The sequence below is a fragment of the Aspergillus campestris genome (assembly GCF_002847485.1).
Source record: "Aspergillus campestris IBT 28561 chromosome Unknown P168scaffold_8, whole genome shotgun sequence".
NCBI classification, from domain to species: Eukaryota; Fungi; Ascomycota; class Eurotiomycetes; order Eurotiales; family Aspergillaceae; genus Aspergillus; species Aspergillus campestris.
The window spans coordinates 423,393-436,468 of record NW_020194343.1 but is presented as its reverse complement, the minus strand read 5'-3'; the positions used below and the strand labels follow the sequence as shown (position 1 = coordinate 436,468).

General features: G+C 50.9%; 7 protein-coding genes across 7 annotated transcripts; 3 read left to right on the top strand and 4 right to left on the bottom strand.

The window, feature by feature from the left end:
- Positions 1 to 124: 124 nt before the first annotated feature.
- P168DRAFT_238257 (oxidoreductase, short-chain dehydrogenase/reductase family) lies at positions 125 to 1,010 on the bottom strand (the record flags this gene model as incomplete). The annotated part of the gene is made up of 3 exons (XM_024833604.1): positions 125 to 148; positions 200 to 359; positions 427 to 1,010. The coding sequence occupies 3 exons, from the start codon at positions 1,008 to 1,010 to the stop codon at positions 125 to 127; spliced, it is 768 nt and encodes a 255-aa protein (XP_024691624.1).
- A 1,060-nt stretch (positions 1,011 to 2,070) lies between these two features.
- P168DRAFT_282809 (LAMTOR1/MEH1 family protein) lies at positions 2,071 to 2,750 on the top strand (the record flags this gene model as incomplete). Its single annotated transcript, XM_024836003.1, has 3 exons — positions 2,071 to 2,121; positions 2,238 to 2,389; positions 2,459 to 2,750. 3 exons carry the CDS (start codon positions 2,071 to 2,073, stop codon positions 2,748 to 2,750), a joined length of 495 nt encoding a protein of 164 aa, XP_024691623.1.
- Positions 2,751 to 3,801: 1,051 nt separating this feature from the next.
- On the bottom strand, positions 3,802 to 4,513 carry P168DRAFT_238283 (E2 ubiquitin-conjugating protein UBC8; the record flags this gene model as incomplete). Its single annotated transcript, XM_024833607.1, has 4 exons — positions 3,802 to 3,938; positions 3,988 to 4,169; positions 4,237 to 4,351; positions 4,405 to 4,513. The coding sequence occupies 4 exons, from the start codon at positions 4,511 to 4,513 to the stop codon at positions 3,802 to 3,804; spliced, it is 543 nt and encodes a 180-aa protein (XP_024691622.1).
- Positions 4,514 to 6,317: 1,804 nt separating this feature from the next.
- On the top strand, positions 6,318 to 7,025 carry P168DRAFT_319575 (ubiquitin-like protein ATG12; the record flags this gene model as incomplete). Its single annotated transcript, XM_024840293.1, has 3 exons — positions 6,318 to 6,591; positions 6,711 to 6,910; positions 6,966 to 7,025. 3 exons carry the CDS (start codon positions 6,318 to 6,320, stop codon positions 7,023 to 7,025), a joined length of 534 nt encoding a protein of 177 aa, XP_024691621.1.
- Positions 7,026 to 7,126: 101 nt separating this feature from the next.
- Positions 7,127 to 7,916, bottom strand: P168DRAFT_291186 (3-methyl-2-oxobutanoate hydroxymethyltransferase ECM31). The gene has a single exon (XM_024837361.1). It carries the CDS (start codon positions 7,907 to 7,909, stop codon positions 7,304 to 7,306), a length of 606 nt encoding a protein of 201 aa, XP_024691620.1. The 5' UTR covers positions 7,910 to 7,916; the 3' UTR covers positions 7,127 to 7,303.
- Positions 7,917 to 9,625: 1,709 nt separating this feature from the next.
- On the bottom strand, positions 9,626 to 11,067 carry P168DRAFT_328117 (uncharacterized protein; the record flags this gene model as incomplete). Its single annotated transcript, XM_024841320.1, has 4 exons — positions 10,708 to 11,067; positions 10,466 to 10,633; positions 9,856 to 10,406; positions 9,626 to 9,779 (listed from the first exon to the last, which is right to left on the bottom strand). Exons 1-4 carry the CDS (start codon positions 10,816 to 10,818, stop codon positions 9,626 to 9,628), a joined length of 984 nt encoding a protein of 327 aa, XP_024691619.1. The 5' UTR covers positions 10,819 to 11,067.
- A 148-nt stretch (positions 11,068 to 11,215) lies between these two features.
- Positions 11,216 to 12,799, top strand: P168DRAFT_328116 (P-loop containing nucleoside triphosphate hydrolase protein; the record flags this gene model as incomplete). Its single annotated transcript, XM_024841319.1, has 4 exons — positions 11,216 to 11,223; positions 11,279 to 11,789; positions 11,976 to 12,613; positions 12,673 to 12,799. 4 exons carry the CDS (start codon positions 11,216 to 11,218, stop codon positions 12,797 to 12,799), a joined length of 1,284 nt encoding a protein of 427 aa, XP_024691618.1.
- Positions 12,800 to 13,076: the final 277 nt, after the last annotated feature.

Here is a 13,076-nt window from a genome sequence, read left to right as displayed (position 1 = left end):
CTGCTACGGAGGTGTGTTCACGAGCTTAGTATTCGAGTATACATCGATGATATTCATTCTGGAGTATGTAGGATATTTGACGGTTCCACGAATGGTTGGGCTCGCCAGTAGTCTTATATGAATGCTAGACGCAACGTCCACCGTCCACCTAGAAAACGCATTAGACAACACGCAGGAAAATGGGGTGGATTCGTCTTACCTCGAAATTCACACCCGTAATGAAGTCGGCCTCGTCGCTGGCCAAAAAGCTGCAGGCATTGGCCACGTCGGCCGGAGTGCTGGGACGGCCCAACGGCACGGTTGACACGAACGCCGCTCGGTTTTCCTCCGTGTCCGGCTTGCCTAGGAACAAGTGCGTCCTGTGTAGGGTTTACCTCGTAAGAATGGAATCGCCCCGAGGCTTGTAGACATGAATAAGGCACTTACATTCCAGTACTCCCTACAACAGGGCAAACGCAGTTGAACCGGATCTTCTTGGGTCCATACTCAACGGCCATAGACTTGTTGGCGGTGCACACCGCCGCCTTGGAGGCATTGTACCATGTCAAGCCGGGACGAGGACGCAGAGCAGCCGTAGAAGAGATCTGGACGAAGGAACCAGGCCGGTTGTTCTGAATGAAATAAGGGACGATAACATCGGAGGACAAGTAGATCGACTTGACATTGACAGACATGACCTTATCAAAGTCCGCATCGGTGACATCCGCCGTGGGTTTATTGCTGTACGTGGCGCCCGCATTATTGACGATGATGTCTAGTTTGCCGTAGGCGTCGAGCGTGGCTTGCAGCAACGCCTCCCAAGATTCCCGTTTCGTCACGTCCGTGGAAACGAACGTCCCGTTTAGTTGCGCGGCGGCTTTTTCACCGGCCTCTTTGGACAGTTCGGCGATGACCACCTTGGCGCCCTCCTCCACGAACTTGGAGGCAATGCCATATCCGAACCCTGACCCGGCACCCGTGACAATAGCCACCTTGCCCTCCAAGCGTCCAGCTGCCGCGCGGATCGTCATTTTTGTTTATTAGTGTAAATTGAAAATAGTACTGAAATGGAGGTTCCGCGTCTTCTCTCAAGGATAATCCAAAGCCAGAACAGTCTCACAGTAGGTGGGTGGACGCAGGATGGTGTGAACTACTTATTAGCGCTGGAACGGCCATCATGCGGGGTTGACCGAGGAGGGGTCCAGACATATCCCGGATCCAAACTCTGTCTCTTGCTCTGCAGCGCGGAATCAGCGCAAGAAGGAAGAGGGGGGGTATCACGGCGTTCTCCGCATATTCGACACTGGTGGAGCCGACCCTGTCTGTCTCATCACCGATCTTCGGTCGTGAACCCCACTGTCTTGCCTCGTGGGGGCGGCATGGAATATTTCCGACCGTTGTCCTGGCCACTCATTCACCATGGAATCGATGGAATAGAATCACGGTGTCCAGTCAAGTCGGACTTGACCCGATTTCTTGAGCCAGGCAGTGCTGGGGCGCTAATCCATCCCCATTGAGGAAGTGTACCAGTGCATTAGGCCATCCTATCCTATGATGGAGTCGTAAATCCCACCATGCAAACCCACCAAGTAATAGATGTTAATTCCATGTTAGTCTGCTGGGTCGAGAACGGCTGCCAGTCAAGCCAAACCGTGGAACAAGAACGCAAGGGTGGAAACACAGCAGAGAGAAGGAAACAGATGAGGATGTCATCGGATGCGCACGGACCAGATCACGCATCCACCGCCAGCCACTTCGGTCTGCAGGAATCAAGTCCTTCCCTAATTCTAATCCTAATTCTAATTCCTGTACCAAAGTAACTCCCAGCATCACCGGTTGATGCACCCGACAATCGAGTCTACAGGTGTCTCCGTCAGTCGCATCGCCTGTCCTTCTTTCTTTTCTGTTTGATTGCCCTCATACTCCACCGTCAACCGAACCACCCGTCGGGCACCGTTATCGCTAGTCTAGGGGGGCCGAAAAAGATTCATAATCAAGATCAAAAAATTTCACGCCCAAGGGGTGTCTTTCCATCTTGGATGTCTTGCGCTGCTTTGAACCTACAATAGGCCTGGCCTTTATTCGGTACAAATGGGTAACTGCTCCTCGTGCCTGGGCCTCGGCCGCCGGGATAGTCACGATGTAGGTTCCCTCATACATAAGCGCCCGTGCGATAGCATGCGATCGCGACGTCATTCATTCCCTGGTATAGTACCTGAGAATCACATCGCTAACAAACACTTCCTCCCTGTCTACAGTCCGAATCCTCGCGCCTCCTCGACGATGACCCCTACCAAGCGGGCTACGGCTACGGCGCCCTAAACCACACCAGCCAAGTCAACCAGCCGGATCCGGGCTACATCAAGCGGGAAAGGGAAGCACTGGAAGCGATCTGCCAACGAGCCTCGGAGTAAGCGCACCCCCCTCCAACCAGTCTTCAAATCGCGAATGCAGAAAACTAACCCACGTCCGTCCCCAGCTCCGTCATCGACATCTGGTCTCTCCAGCCGCAACCGCATCTCCAACCCCAAGCCACCCTACGTGGCTCCGCATCGCCCTCTTCGACAAGAGGCGCCTCCTCCAACGAGGTCCCCATCCACATAGCGACAGAGACAGAGGCAGAAACAGCGCCGTCGACAAACGGGAAGACCCACGGCCGCGAGGCCCCGAAGCACTGGGGAGAGGTGGTGATCAACCCGCGCAAGCATAAGCAGGCGCAAGCCGATGAAGTCGCCGGACAGGATGTCTTTGGCGTACTCAAGGTGACATGAACGTGCCATTCATCCATGGCCTCGTTACGATAGACTGTGGAGAAACGACCCCCCGATTGATAAAGTTCCATACAAAAATGAAAAGAAAAAAAAAGCAAAAAAAAAGAGAGGGACGATGAAACAGTCACGCTACAGATTCGATCGACTATTTTCTGCGTCTTCAAATCCACCATTACTATCTCCTTGCTGCAGAAGATCGCCGGTCGATAGTCCCGTCCTATCACATCTCCACCAGATACTTATTACTCTTCCCTGCCGTGGTCCACCACCATTCATCTCACTTTCTACATATGTCCTATGCTATCTGTCTTGTCTTGCTGTCTTTTGTTTTGTCTCCGCCCATCCTGTTCCATAATACCCTTCTACTTTCTTTTTCCTATTTCATTTTACACCGTTCATGACAATTGACTTCTGTGAAGCCTTGTACCAAGCTTATCCTCTCCAACTCCACATTTCCATTTGTGTACGTGACTTTGTTGCGGTTTCCCTTTTTGTCATAGCTGGGGTAGCATTATTAAAATAGAATTGTCAAGATATGGGTTTGCTCTTTGCTCGTCGATTCTTTTCCCTGCCCTTGTCGAATTCTTGTCCAAAGAGTCTGTAAACAGTCAATACGTCATAATGAAAATAATCGAACAAACAAAGTAAGTTATATCCCTAAGCCGCGCTGGGCCAGTAAGTTGTATTCACAATCTCAATGCTAAAAAAGATCCATGGACAGAAAATGAACAAGCCCCGCCAGGATAGCCAGGCGTAAATAGGTACAATGCCAGAAGTTGGGCCCACTCTGGAAGTAGATAGACTCTGTGGTCGCTCAGAAGCCTGTCCGAATCCTTGACTCCGTCTTCGCGACCGGTAAAGTGGTCGGTTGCACCATGAACGTCAAAACGCCACTCACAGAACGCCCACCCGAGTAACATGGTAAAGAGGGGAGAAATAAAAGACAAATGTAGTAAGTGTCGGTGTAAGAAAAAAAAGCATGCAGTATTCACACGTCCCGATCCCAAATGCCATAACCATCATAAATGAAAGATGCAAGCAGCATCAGTGTCTAGACATCGTCCATCGTGCCCGCGGGTTCCTCCCCGCCGGACTCGTAGCTCCCGGCGGAACTTAATTCGTCTTCCGACTCGGTATCTTCCCCGACATCGTCGACGGCCTCTTTGCTAGCGTATTTGGCCACGTACTCTACGGCTTGTGAGCAAAGTTGTTCAAACCAGGGTGACCTGCGGCGTACCTTTCACTTTGGCCTCGTAGCTTTTGGGCTCCCTCATCAACATTGCAGCCGCCTCGCCGTTCAATGGGTCTGAAGGATTCGGGTAACGAAGGAGCTGGGGGAGGAAGACTTCGAAAATGTTGATCATGTCGTACATCGGCGACCAAGTTTGGTTGATGACATCGAGACAAACCGATCCGGAGCTAGGAAAGACGGACAGACGGGTCAGCGATAGGGATGGCAACACCACGGCAGTAAGCGGGGTCATACAGTTCATCGATGTTAGGATGGAAGATCCGGTTGACAAAACCAATGCTCGGGCTCTTGTAGGGATATTGATCTGGTAACTCGACGTGGATTTTCCAGTGTCCGCCAGTAAACGGTGCTGTGTCCGGTCAGCGACATCGGAGACGGACCTAGGCGATGCTCTACACTTACTCTCTTCTGGACCCTTGAACCGAACGTAGAACTCCTGCCTATCAAATGATACCGCTGTAAATATACGTCCATAGCTAGAACTTATGAGGGATGAAGTATTCGTGCACATACACTAGCATAGGTTAGTACCTGCAGGGCGGGTGGCAAACAATGGAACCCACTATTGTCATTGACCAGTGTCACTTCATAGTCACTCATCAACCTGGGTGTAATGTCAGTATAACTCCTACATCCATGATTCATCGTCTATCTGATTGCTTTGAGCCCATTCAATAGGAGATGGGGATATCCGGGGTGTCATCGCTGTCGAGAACGTAACGTACATCCTGCCACAGGTTAGTCACAACCCATCGCAAGGTCAACGGGTGGTATCGAGCATACTTCATAACCTATATACCAAGAAAGAAAGTAATACGTTAGACCGCATGTTGCTGTTATCACCAGGACTAGGGGCCATGTTGCGACTCACATCTGTCTCGATTCTTCGTTTCGGACTACTCATTTTGGCGGATGTGAGGAATAACCGGATCCGAAAAGAGGTATTGACAGTCCAAAGAACCTTTGGTGGTACGAAGGAGAATGACTGAAGCCGAACTGGCGAAGAAGGTGGCGTCTTTGACCGTGCTCAAGATAGGAGCGGGGAAGTAACGGAGGAGCGGGGGAGGGATTCCTAGTAAGCAAGTGGATAGGAAAGACGAACAGTCCGGAGTAGACGGGGAAGGGAAGATAGGGACACTGTTGAAGATAGAAGTTGAACCAAAGGCGGGAGACAATCCAAAAGGGGGAGTTGAATGAGGGTGTGAAGAGAAGAAATAACGGAGAGAGAGAGAAAGAGAGAGAGAGAGCGGGGACTGAAGCAGCAGCAGGTACGGTATACTACCCGATGAACGTACCTCATTAGGTCACGGTATCGTATGGTCCCGCCGTCAGTCCCGAAACGGGCGGGATTCATTACATCCATGACCCCATACTTGTACCAAGTGGATCCACGCCACATCATTAAATGGGATTATCATTTCAAGTCAGGTCAACAGCTTTTCAATCAATAGCATTTCCATTCTCTAGGTACTGATTCCTCCGGACTCATTGATACCTTAATCGGGGGAGTTTCTCCTGCTCTGTGGGCATTATCAGTGGCAACGGTCCACCTTATCATACTTCCCGCGGAATACCAATAATACAGATTCTGATACCGAGTCAGAGACGATCGTCATTGATCCCTAGTGGGGTGAGATGGCACTGGCTGGCTTATCATATCATCCATCAGGTAGTAGTGCGAACTACTGGGCATCAGGGAATATGACGATACAATAGTGTGCAAGGATAGTCCTGCAGCCAAACAGCGTCTTTCCCGACTAGATCTCTCTTGTTGGGCGGAGGAACTTGCAGTCGTCAGGTGTCGGCGTCGTGTCTCACCAGGTAACATGACCTGGTGGCTTATACGCGGATGTATAGTCGGGTAGCTCGAGAATTGATGCATAAGTGCCTCGCGGGGGCAGAGTATTTCGGCCAAATGGTGGCACATTTTCTCATGGTTGTTGAGTCTGACATCATTGTCAAGGTTGATGATGTGGATGGGCCTCAATAGGAACTGGTGGGGTGTTAAGACCTCACGGTCATGAAGATAAACATACTCAAAAGTAGAAAAGTGACAGGTCAAGATGGAAACAGAGGAAGAACTGGTGGTTGGAGAGATGGGACAGTGGTGCCTGAGGTGTCTGTCCAAGAACAAATCAACCATCGGGATCAGAAGGAGCTTAACCTCACCTTCAATTCTTCCTTGATGCTTATCCATCACCTTCCACGCGGGACTCTGTTATAAACATTACATGTAGTCGTCTATTACTCGTCAATAACATATAATCCATATATCTAAGCGTTGTTTAATTTCCTAAACCCCTCGTGAGGTGAAGATGGAATCATCTTCCTCTCGAGACCCCTCCGCCCAAAACTCCCCTACTCCAGACCAAAATGCCCCCAGCGCATCAAGACCCAGTCGGAGCGATCGATCGTCGAGTCGGACGACCGCCCAAGATCTGCCATTGCACAACAGAAATGCCCCCATTCCAGACGAGAAGCAAGGCGCTGATCTACCGTTGACCATGTCAGCTTCGGTAGTATTAACCAGCCTGCCACGCGATGCGCATCAAGCCATGGCAGACGCTGAAGCCGTGGACACAGGTAAAGGTAGGTCGAACGGGAATTCCCAAGCTCTGCTATTTCATCTAGCAATCCCTTTGCTCGTTTACGAGGGAGCTGATCGTGATTGCGATGTTCAACCTACTACTAGTACTAACCCCCTACAGTGACTGTTCGCTTTCAGCCTCTGCCGTCGGCGCCCATTCTCAAAAATCGGGTCTTCAAAGTTAGTGCGTCGCAAAAGTTTGAAACGGTGGTCAAATTTCTCCGGAAGAAGCTTGACTGCAAGAATACCGATTCTGTCTTTTGCTACGTGAACAGCGTCTTCGCTCCGGGGCTGGACGAGGGTATTGGGGGGTTGTGGCGAGTAAGTTTTTGTCCATTATGATGAAGGTCGAGTCAACGAGTCTGATTGAAAACAGTGCTTCAAAACGGACGATCAACTAATTGTCGCTTACTCCATGACACCCGCGTTTGGCTAGGTGATATCCCCATCCTACCGTCAGTTAGATGGTGAGATGCACAAGTACTTTGCAATGATACCCGAAGAAACGCAATCAATTATTAGACAATACTCAAAATGTGCAACGATTGTAGCGGCCATTAGATCTATCTCAACTATCACGAAAAACAAGCAACAAATAAGGTATCACAAGTCATGATGGTGGGCATGGCCAATGCAAGTCATAATATGTCCAGGTTAGCTGTCCAGATGGACAATGGTATGCAAAATGAACACAATGGGCAAAAGGGTCCAAATCTATTTACTGGGAATTTTCTCGACGGCCTTTTCGAACTCCGACAGCTCCTCCTTCGGGATGGGGTATGTGTATTCCTCCGAAGGATACGCGCGGCTCTTCACCTCCTCGCGATACTGCTCAATTCCCCTGATGGCCTCGCCCCAAACGTCGGCATACTTCTTGACGAACTTGGGAAGGAATCTGCCCGGAGGAAAGTTCCCCGTCATGTCGATCTGCACAAGAACCTGTCCCGAGCAGCCATTGCCCGCGCCAATGCCGATAGTTGGAACGTGGAGTTTCTTGGTGATGATTGCGGCGACCTCAGCCGGCACGGCCTCGAGCACGATCATAAATGCTCCAGCTTCCTGCACGGCCAGTGCATCATGCAACACCTTGAGCGCGCTCGCAGTGGATTTCCCCTGAACCCTGAACCCGCCCAAGGCGTTCTGACGCTGTGGTGTGAGCCCCACGTGGCCGACAACCGGGATTCCCGCCTGCGTGATGCGCTTTATGGTGGGAGCCATGGCCTCACCACCCTCGAGCTTCACAGAGTGCACTCTCCCCTCCTTGATGATGCGAATTGCGGACTGCAGTCCCTGCTCCGGCGACACCTCGTACGACCCCATAGGCAGATCAGCAACCTAGATCGAAGAATCAGCCACTGTACCAACCACACACAATGCCTCAACCATAGAAACACACCGTAAACGAAGACTTCGCAGCGCGCGCCACACTCCGACAATGCAACAGCATCTCATCCATGAGCAGCTCGCTCGTATCTTCCATCCCCAGCGCCACCATCGCCAAGCTATCCCCCACAAGAACCATCTCCACGCCGGCAGCATCAGCCACATGTCCGCTAGGGAAGTCATGCGCCGTGAGCATCGCGATAGGCTCCCCCTTCTTGTAAAGTTTTTGAATCGTCGGCAACGTCACTTTCTTCCTCGGATTTACCGGCGTGCTCCCCAACGGCGAATGCGAACTGTATCGGACGGAGGCAACCGGTGTTAAGCGACGGTCGCCATTGCGGGAAGTCTGAGCTAGCGGAAGGATCGGACGAGCTGTGGAGAGGAGAGGACGGACGGGTGCATTGCTCGATAAAGCGCGCAGCGGCAAAACCATCCGCGAAGCCGTCCTCGAAGCCATGCCTTTGTATGTGATGTGACAAGAACGAAAGCTCAACGGTGACGAAAAGGATCAATATAGTCAATCAGACGCTTAGTTTTTGCTCCGCAATGATAACAACCCTTGAAAAGGAGAATGACGAAAGACGAGGTCTGAGTGTGGGGGAGGAGAAGAAGAAGTAAAGATAGTTGTGTGTGGGGTGCAGTGACGTTTTTACTCCGTATCGGAACCCGTGAAGAATATCAATGGAACGAGCTTAAACTTTCTCCGCAGAGGCAACCGAGGTAACCTTAAATTGTCCGAAGGATCGGATCGGTAGCGGGAGGAACTGAGATGATTAATATAAGGTTCCCCGATTGTATTGAGACTTTAGTCGAGTAGCACGGAGTAGTGTAGTTGTAGTAGTGTAGCAGTCGTAGTGTAGCAGGAATAGATGAGGTCGTAGTATAGTAGTATAAGCAAACAAAGACAACCAGGTAGATCGGACAAGGAAAGAAGTCAATAAAGAAAGTAATCAAAATCTTAAACCAACAGTAGTACACGTAGTACAGAGTAGAAAATCAACCAAATAAACACAAAATATAAATGAGAAAAAGAAAAGTCAAAAAGAAACACAAACGCCCCTTATAAACCCAACTGTGCTGGTATATGCAGCGTAGTCCCGAGCATCCCCAGACTTGGCCTTAGTGAACATAACTTTTAAGGTTACGTTATGCTATACTATCACTAATTATACTGCCTAGGTAAGTATGGAGGGGCCCGGCAGAATGGTCTTAGCTGCACCTTTCGGTCAAATGGATTGCTTGGTGCCTTAGTTAGCTGGCAGGTAGTAGTAGTTAAGGCTCACCGCCGGAGTGGGATTTACTCTATTCCGAACCGAGGGGTAATCAATGTACATAGTTGTGTACTGCGAACTACTGCATCCGGTATAGCTTCGCTGTCGCTTGGCATCGTGATACATGATCTATATAGATAGCCTCCTCGCCTGTCTGCCTCTCTTTGTTACTTTCCTATCTTTTGATGCCGTCTTGACTCTAATTAATTTGAGCTATTATTGCCATTGGGCCGGTCTCGCCGTGTTCCGCGCTTCGCCACCCCTTTTACTAGGTCCAGTGAGCCAGGATGATCTTGTATTGTTTCTAATATTACGTGCATTGTTAATAAAAACTTCTTGCCTAGAGATCATCTCCTGATTTCAAGGATCCCCATATGATCGTTCAAATCCTCTGCATTAGCTCGCCTGTCATTGAGGTAGTCATGAGCACGGTCACACGCATCACATTCGCGATCCCAGACTGCTCGATAGCAAGATCTGGGAATGCCGTGGAGGTATAGGCACGTGGCCCCTCGGCATTCGTAACCCTCGATGTACTATTCGCGTGGTTAGCACCATCTCCAAGACTAGATGTCCATCGCAGACTCTGGGGAGCTTACCTCACAGACCCACAGCCGATCACAATTCACACCTGAGAAGTCTTCGTGCTCGCAAGAGGCGCCCATGAGATGAGCCGGGCATATCCGGCGCAGGAGATTACCATCGTAGAGAGAGGGCATAACAGAAGCCGAGCTATGCATGGCAGGCTCGGTGGCCGATGAGGTGGAGGATGGCTGTGCGCTGGAAGCTTCGGCAGTGTCGGCCAGGGCAAGCTGCAAGGGCCGTGGAGGAATACGGGTACGACCCGGGTGCACGATGTCGGCAGCAGATGGACTTTTGTTCGGAGCCTGTACACAGACTTTGGCATAGTCCTCTGGTGGTTGGAGCGACAAGTCTGTAAACTTGACTTTATCGTCAAACTTTGGAACCAGTAGACCCTCATGGATCCATTTCCGCTGCCTGTCTATGAGAGGGGTCACGGCTGCAGATAAATCTGCGCCACGGATATTGCACTGCACCTGCAAGGTCGAACCTCCGGACAGAGATACAAGAAACACCTTGATGCCGTCCATGATTGCCGATGCAAGGCGTGTCAGGCAACCCTGGAGTTGAGTCTTGCTGAACTGTGACACAAAAAGTTAGCATAACCAGCTGCGAGAGAGAATATAAGTGAGATACTTACAGCAATTTCAATCTGCACGGATCCGGAACCACTGGCTCCATCCACAGCCCCGAGTTGCACGTAGGCAGTCAGGGTAAGCTCTGGCGCGCCATAACCCATCAGTGCAGTGGCCGCCTCGAAGAACTGCTGGCACGCTTTTGCTTCCCAGTCTTCATCCGCCAGCGAGTACTTGAGCGAATTAGCCAGGCAACTAAGCAGATTTCTGATGACTGAACGTACCTTGAATTGAATCGACACTCTACCAGGAAAAGCATACGTGAAAAGGGCAGGGCATGAGATGTTTTCGAGGGCTCGATCATCGTGTGTTGAGCCTCAGATCTCTGGGCGAGAGGAACAGGCGTGGGAAACGACATGATGATGGTCTGAAGTAGCTGAAGATTGAACAGAAGAGGAGGGAGCGGGTGAGATGAAGAGGTTGAATAACAGGAAGTCCCAATTGAAGCCAGCTGAAACACTTCACTGACTTCCAGTTATTTGGCTCTTCACAGTTATCTTCCTTTCTGGAAGTTGGAAGAATAGATTCACATACATTTATTAGTTACTTGATCAAAAGACTCCACCAATCACTAAGATAGATCTCAGTGAAAACATAGGTATCAGGGCCAGGATTAACAGGAAGTGCTTCCAGTCACCGAAACAAAAGGAGGAACTTACTCTCTCACCTTCTCTCAACTTCTCTCTCACCTTCTCTTCTCACTTTCAAGGTTTGCTCATTCCAACCACGACACTCAACCAGTCAATTGATCAGCCATGGATGCGTCAGTCTCACTCCCTCATGTCTTATAGAACCTAGCTAACGTTCCCCGTGGACAGCTCAAGACAAACCAGCATCGTTCTCAAAGGATCACCAAAACTGCCCTTACAGTTGGCTCCTCAAATCGAGCGTTTGCTTCATGGGAAGATTGAACTTTGCGAAGTGCAAAGCCTCATAATCCCCCTGATCGCGACGCAACGCGATATCCTGGCAATTAGCACTCCAGGGCTAGGTGTCACCACCGCCTGTGTGTACGGGATCATGAACGCCCTCTGCTTGGATGCAACTACTGAGCCGGGTCCAAAAGCCATCATCCTCCTCCCGACCAGAGAGCTGGCCATCCAGGTGTATGAAACCTTTGAGCGCCTGCGGCCTGCCCACAAGCTTCAGATCCAGATGAAGATATCACACAGTGACCATCCCACCAGCGATGGGACCTCCGCACACTTTGATGTCGTCGTTGGGACGCCTGGAAAAGTCCTCGGAGCGGTCCAGTCTGGGGCGTTGTCTCTGGACTCGGTGAGATACTACATGTTTGACGAGGTGTGGAGCTTGCTCGGGGACACTGGTGTAGGTTTTCATTGTCGAACTCTCTGCCAAAGAATACCGTCTGGAACCGGTGCGCGGATTGTGACCTCGTCGTCGAGGATACTGCCTGCAATGGGGCGCTTTTGCCTCCGTGACAGTAACACACGCATTGATATCACTGCCATGGAAAGGCCTCGGCATGTCATTCTGACCTCGTTCGATATGCAGGAGGGGGAACAGCGCCTTGATACCCTCGCCCGCCTGATCGCTCCGATACTATCCCAGAAGAAGACCATAATTTTCACGAACAGGCTCGACGAAGCCGAAGCTGTGCAAGAGTCCCTCTCCGCGCGGTTCCCTGGTCGTGCAATCGGGCTGTTGGCGAAAAGTATCGGCACATATAACAGAGAAGTCCATCTCGACGCCTTCCAGCGTGGGCAGTACTACGCACTCGTTACGTGCCGTCTGTTCTACGCAGGAGTCGACCTCAGCAGCGAGATTTCATGCGTGGTCTTCTACACCCCTCCTCCCACCATAACCCACACCATCACGGGTCGCCTCCGACTAACCGCGGCGGGCGGCGAGATGATCACCATCCTGGACCCAGAGGCAAAGGATGAAGTGGAGCGAATGGAATACATCAGGGGAGAGTTACGCGATCTTCAACACTCCCGCGCGTCTGTCTTCGACAATACCACGGATCTCCAGCCTTCTCTCAACAGCTCGACAGCGGCCAGCTCCAAACTCATTATCCGCGGGCTCGCAAACGATGTGAATGTCCGAATCTTGATGGGTGCGCTGCAGCATTTCCGGCCAGTGCGCGTCCAAGTTGAACCGGCTAAGCTTAACAACCCAAAGAGTGTCACGTAAGTCCCCGTCTTTCCTAACAAGAAAGACCACCTACTAACCATGCGTGTATACGTAGAACGGCCTTCGTCTGGTTCCCCACGGAGCCCCTCGCCACGCTTTGCCTGAGGGAGATAGACGGGGCCCGCCTTTGCGGGACCATGGTGATGGCTGGGTACGCGCTGGAGAAGCAAGGAAAGAGATAAATTGGGGTTGGGTTGTGGTGGGCGGACACACCTAGGCAGAGGGCCCATCACGCGTTAATAGGGCCTACTGCTTAGTGTGTAGATCATCTATTGTTTGTTTGTCTTTCGTTCTTTCCGTCTTTCTTTATTTGTTTTCGGTATGCACAAGTTAGGTATCTGGGATCGTCTGTTACAGCACTGCAGCCTCTTGTCTAGGTTGGTCAGGACTCGGCAGTTGGACGCAGTGCGGAGAATAGATCCCTTCTAGAAGTAAACACTTGATTACGCATCATAGCAG

Coding starts and splice junctions, on each gene's coding strand:
- P168DRAFT_291186 (XM_024837361.1), bottom strand. CDS start 7,909: ATGGGGTCGTACGAGGTGTCGCCGGAGCAGGGACTGCAGTCCGCAATT.